We start from the raw sequence: 6,223 nt of genomic DNA on the forward strand, positions 1-6,223 counted from the left end.
GCTGGTGTGTTTAACTGCAGCACTGAGTTACATATGACATGCAGTTGTGCCTTATTATTCACAGTAGGTTCTTGACCCAGCATTATGTCAACCAGTACATTGTATTTGGGCACTATTGCCTTAAAAACCATTTTAAGAGCTCTTCTAATGTATTCATACTGTATCTGATCACAGTCGAAAGCATAGGCTATGCTAAGTGCTGATGAGCATCGAAACAGGAACCTTTTATAATTTCAAATAAAAATGGAAACTTTCATGGTCTCTGCTGGGAGCAATTATTCATGTATTTCTCCCGATCGTCCTAACAGTGGCAGCAAATCAAGTGTGCAAGTGACTAATGTCCAGCCTTTGAAGAAATGAGCTGTGCAGAAAGTTCAAGCAAACATCACCCAACTGTTCACACATTGGTTACATAAGACATGCGTTTGGCATCCAACACTTTTGCTTGCAATTTACTACAGATCAGCATGTCCTCCTCTCTTCTTCCAATTAAAATGTCAAACAAAAGAACCTTTTTCCAAAACCAGTAAGTTCATGCGTCTTTGCAACGCGTCACATGCTTCAGCAATGAACAATATAAAAGCAAAATCAAGCATGACACACTGCTTTCATCTTTTTTAACAACTCTACCCCTATGGTTTTAATTCTACCATTTGAGACAAGGGAAACGAGACGTTTGGTCTTAGTAACCTCCCCCCCCTCTTTCTTTTAACCTGGTAAAATGGATCTTCTCCATAGCAATGGTGTGCTAATAATTCAGCATTTGCAAAAGGATTACCGGTCTTACCAGAGCTTTCTAAATTTCATGTCACATGTTGGAGATCCTCGGAACATTTTTTCAATTTATTTTCCTTTCTGGTTCCAACTTAATCAGGTGGTTGGGACAAAAATGATTTGGGTGGCCGTGATCAGCGATTGGATCAACCTTATATTTAAATGGTGAGGTTTTTTGTTTCATTGGAAAATTGGTGGAATGTAGGACTTTTGGTCTACTGAGTTAAGAAATATTTATGTAACCGTTGATCATTGCTTATTTAATACATAAGATTTGGAAAGCTGGCCTTTTTTAAAAACAGAAAATGGAAAATAGTTATGAATTCAGCTTTATCAAATGATGGCTATTCTGTTCTAATGTTCAAGTGAGAAGCACTGATATACGAGAAACAGTGGCATTTACTGGCATTCTAAATAACGTCTTCTTGTTGGTTCATTGAATGTGTTTTCTTTTCTGGCAGGATTTTATTTGGTCATCGTCCATACTGGTGGGTTCAAGAAACATTGATCTATCCTAACCAAACAAGTCCCTGTCTTGCACAGTTTCCTATAACATGTGAAACAGGACCAGGTAAGATATTGTGATGTGGTCCCCTTCCTCTCAACTGATGAGAAGTGCCAGGGGCAGCATTATCTGAGTTGGAGAGATCCTTTGGTAGGGAGAACAACAGAGGTTTATGGTGTTTTGTGATATTTGGTTTAGCTACAAATATAGGTGCAGAATATCAGAGTAGCAAGTGTCCTCCAACAAGGCAGCAAATCTGATTGCTACCACACATCAAATCCCCAGACAGACACCCTGCACCCAAAGCAGCCTTCATTCAGAACTCAGCTTAGTCTCTGTATTTCAGTCTGTGTTCCAAACAGCTTCTTCAGTTCTGTCCTCTGTGCATTCATTCACTCATGCACATGTGCACACACCTTATATTCCCCTTTCCTTAGGTTGGGGTCAGCTCTTCCAAACTCTGGTGGCTTTCCACAAGGCTGGTTCCAGGTTTCTGGGCACCCCCAATAAATTGTCCTCTCTGATCTAGCTGAGCCCTGAGACAGTTTGTTCACCACCACCACATGAAAACTATGGGCATAGCAATGGCCTCAGGGATTAATCGTGGGCCCTCAGCAGCTGCCAATCCCTGACACCGTCCCTGTTGTTCCACATTCTTGACATTGCAGAGAGAGCTCTGGGTATCTCCTAACCACCTTCCATATATACTGAGAAATAAGAGACATTTGCATCCTGCCTACTAACCAGGAAAATCTTTTTCAAAAAGCAGTGGCTTGCCAATGCAGTTATTTCATGTTGGTAACTTCACTGGTTGTGCAGATAGCTGCCAAAATATGAAATTAGTGGAAAAAATAAAGAAGAGCTCTCCAAGTCCCACTCCTCCTGCAGGATACAGCACATGCTACAGCTGCACCAGTGGGGGGGGGGAAGATTTGGATTGGTTTGGCTATAAATGATGTTGCACTCATTATCTTGAAAGTGAGCCTTGAAACCAGCCTAGGCTATTTCTTGTTTCTTGAAACCAGCCTAGGCTGGTTACCCATAGCAGAATTTGATGAACACTTCAAATGACATTGCCTAGCACTGTTTCCACATGGTGAAGATTTTTGTCTACAGCAGCCTCCCATGTGGAAAAGCCTGATATTACTCTAGGACTGTGAGCCCACCTAAACATGGGTTTGCAGACAGCACATGAGGAAAATGAGTGCTCTGTTAATAGAGTGATCCAGTCAAACACCTGTGTGCAAGCAGGTGGCATAGAGTACAACATGGCCCAAAATATAGCCTGAAGGCATATGCTGCTGAAACTAAACCGGTTTTTGTCCTGTATGTTGCCTGGGTGGGAGACCACTTGGGAACTACAGGTATGCTTCTCTGAGCAACTCGATGGAAGAATGGCTTTTAGTGAGATAATTAAATGTATATAAAGTGGTCAACATAAGGGGGATGCTTGTGTATTACTTCCTCTGGCAGTCCCCTTTCCGATCTAAGCAAGAGATGAAAACTATTTTTCTTTTGTGGACATTTGGGGTCTGGGAAATGTTTTTCCTCAGACACGTCTAGTTGACTAATTTTCAAATCACTGGAGATTTCTCCTTCCCTGGTAAGATGGAACACATCCTTGAAGCTTAAGGCATTTAGGGCGCAATCCTAACTGGCACTTTTGCTGGTATAGGAGCACTGAAGGCGTTGCAAAAGTTTGCGCCGCCTTAGGTGGGAGCCGCATCGGCGCATTCAAATGCACCAACGTGCGGACGGAGGCAGAAGCCTCCGCCACAGCTCCTGCGCTCCCGCTTGGGTTGGAGCGGCATGGGGGGCGTGGGGAGGGGGCGTTTCTGGGCAGGAGAAGGGAGGGCCCATGGACGGGCGCACTGGGACCCGGGGGTGGGACTGGAACCCGGCAGTTATGCCGGATCCCAACCCCCGTCCCTGGGGTGAATGGGGCAAGCAGCTCCATTCTCCTCAGACTTGCGCTACCTGTAGAGGTGGCCCAGGTCCGAAGAGACCCATTGGGGCACGCAGCCCTTACCCATAGGTAAGGGGAAGAGCTTTCCCTTGCCCGTGGCTGCGCTGCTGCAGCCAACAAACCTGTGTTGGATGCAGCGCAAGCCTCCTGGCTTGCCTGCTCCAGCACACAGCACAGGTTAGGATTGAGCCCATAGGGATGCTGTATGAAATTTATTTCTGGATTCCCATGCCCTCTGGAGTTGGTCTGATGCCTCTTTCTTACTCTTGATCCCGGCTGGCTCATGACCTTCCTATCATTGATTAAGTAGCTTGGGATATTAAACACAGTTCACTTACCTTATGACACACAGTTCAAAGGCCTTTTGGACTAACACTTCAGTCTCATGTTATTATTTCCCTAGGAAGCCCCTCTGGACATGCCATGGGATCTTCCTGTGTCTGGTATGTAATGGTGTCAGCAATCCTCAGCCACACAGTGAGAAGAAAAGATAAATCAGCTATTACTCTGCATAGGTCAGTCCCTCTCCAAAATTCTTCCTGCTCTTAGCAGCTATATATTTGCCAGGGATGGCATTAAGTGGTTGGCCAGATGGGGCTAAGGCCAAAGGCCCACAGCCACCCATCCACCTACCTGTAGGGAACAAATAGTGATGCACTATAGAGAAACTGGCAGGTATTTGGGTACAAGTCAAGATCACACAACCATTAGGAGACACACTTGGCCATACCAACTGCTGAACCTTCAGCATGAGTGGCAGTGGTAGAGCCCAATGTGCTGTTAGGGGCCAGATGGGAGGTGCCATGGGGGGAGGGGCCTGGTGAGGAGCTTTGTCTCAAAGCCCACAGCAATCTTGCACCAGCACTGTTTGTAGGTGGGGATGAGCATGCACAATCAAAGATTCAGGAACAGAGCCTTATAGACCAGAGACAACAACAGAGGCAGGGCTCACAGAGAGAGGGGTTTCAGACCTGTGCTGCTACAGAGAGAGAGCAGCATGTGCTGTGGGCTAGAGGGGTTTGTGACTGCGAAGAGAAAAAGAGGGATGGGTTACAGAGATACCTGTGAGGTGGGGACATAGGGAAAGAGAAACAGACTACAGAGAAACATGAATGCAGTGGGTTGAGAGAAAAGGGGTTGTCCCTGAGCAAGATTTAAAGCAGTAAGAGAACAGTTCTGTCAAGGCTGGTTCACTCTAAATGTTGATGCCAGGCCCTTGGTAAGAGTTTGCTGTCCTGCTGAATGACAGATAAGGCAGTATAGTCCTGTCAGTTTGGGGTTTTGTTCAGTTTTCCCTTCCCATTTCTTTCACAGACTCACCTGGTCATTCCTGTGGAGCCTTTTCTGGATTATCCAGATCAGTGTTTGTGTCTCAAGGGTATTCATAGCAACACATTTCCCACATCAAGTTATCCTTGGAGTCATTGCTGGTAATAAAAAAAAACTTCCTTCTTCTATGACATTAGGTATTGGTTTTGCAGATATTGGGTTCATTATAAAACACCGAGGTTTTAAAGTAGCAAGGCAAGGGGTAAAAGAAAGTAAAGCAGAAGTATATGTAGTCTAGTATTTGGCTTAGCAGTTGTGAAAAGTATGTTTCCAACTCTGGTTCATCTTCTAAGACATTTATCTGTAATAATGTGTTAAGAATTTGGAATGATAAAACTGATGGCAACCATTGGCAAGGTGTGTTGTCCAAGGCATGTTCATTAACATTCTAATTGTTGAGGATGTGAAATTCCTTGAACAGAATGCTTGCAAACACACCAGCTTCTGTGAAGGAAATGAGAGTTTAAACCTCACATGCATAAGGATAGGAGAAGCTCTAGGGACAGCCTGATAACTGGAAAATTGAATGGGAAGATATCCCAAGAGGGAAGGAAGGAAAGCCAGAGTTGGGGTGATTGAAGGAAAGTAGCAGAATAGGCAGCCTACTGAGAAACCAACACTGGACGGAAGGTGGAAGGGGCCAGCAAAAGAAGGATACAGAGTCCAATATACTGGGACTGCCTGGGAATACTAGGCAGGTGGCTAGAGGAAGAGGGACAAAATAGACAGTGGGTGAAAAACAAGGGCTGTGAAAATGGGGGACATGAGAAGAATGGGTCTGAAGGTGGGGCAAGGAGACAGGCTGTGACAAAACTTCTGTTAAAAACTCCAGGATTGCTTTCAATAGTCACCTGGAGATTGGTGCCGATTCCCGGATTCTCCAGGCACCATGGCTCTTTTTCCAGTTGTCAGTCACAAAAATTGCTGCCAATGGCTTCTGTTGTCACCCTGTTCATACACTGTATTATTTAGGCAAATGGAGGAAAATATTTTGCATTATATTGGAAACCACATCATCTCTTTTTCTGGAAAAGATCTAATTCCAGTTCAAAATGTAAACTTGGAAATTGATTTGTCTTATTGAACTAAACAAGTTCACAGTGGCGTCTTCTCATGTTCCCTTCTAATTCACAGGCATGCTTGTTGCAGAAGCATTTGAACATACGCCAGCCATTCAGACAGCAAGTCTAAAAACATACATCAAGACAAATGTCTTTCTCTTCATTTCCGCTCTCGGCTTATACCTGATTCTCAAACTCATTGATATCGATCTTCTGTGGTCTGTCCCAAAGGCAAAAAAATGGTGTGCCAACCCAGAGTGGATCAATATTGACACAACTCCATTTGCTGGACTGGTGAGAAATGTAGGTGCTCTTTTTGGGTTAGGTCTCAGCATTAACTCTGAAATGTTCATCACGAACTGCAAAAGTTTCAAGCATGGCTGTAAGGCCAGTTTCAAAGCATCATGCATAGCTGCTTCCTTAGTTACACTGCAACTCTACGATGTTATCAAGCTACCCACCCACACCGAGTCTTTGTTTTATGTCCTTTCTTTCTGTAAAAGTGCGGCCATACCTCTTACAGTGGTGGCTCTGGTCCCGTATTGCCTCCACTTGCTAATGGAGCCAACAGAAAAGAAGCTTCCATAG

At 44.5% G+C, this 6,223-nt stretch overlaps 1 protein-coding gene across 1 annotated transcript; it reads left to right on the forward strand.

Moving 5' to 3' along the window:
• Positions 1 to 721: 721 nt before the first annotated feature.
• Positions 722 to 6,223, forward strand: G6PC2 (glucose-6-phosphatase catalytic subunit 2). Its single transcript, XM_066621599.1, has 5 exons — positions 722 to 939; positions 1,236 to 1,345; positions 3,649 to 3,760; positions 4,560 to 4,675; positions 5,709 to 6,223. The coding sequence occupies exons 1-5, from the start codon at positions 722 to 724 to the stop codon at positions 6,221 to 6,223; spliced, it is 1,071 nt and encodes a 356-aa protein (XP_066477696.1).

Source organism: Tiliqua scincoides, chromosome 1 (genome assembly GCF_035046505.1).
Source record: "Tiliqua scincoides isolate rTilSci1 chromosome 1, rTilSci1.hap2, whole genome shotgun sequence".
NCBI lineage: Eukaryota > Metazoa > Chordata > Lepidosauria > Squamata > Scincidae > Tiliqua > Tiliqua scincoides.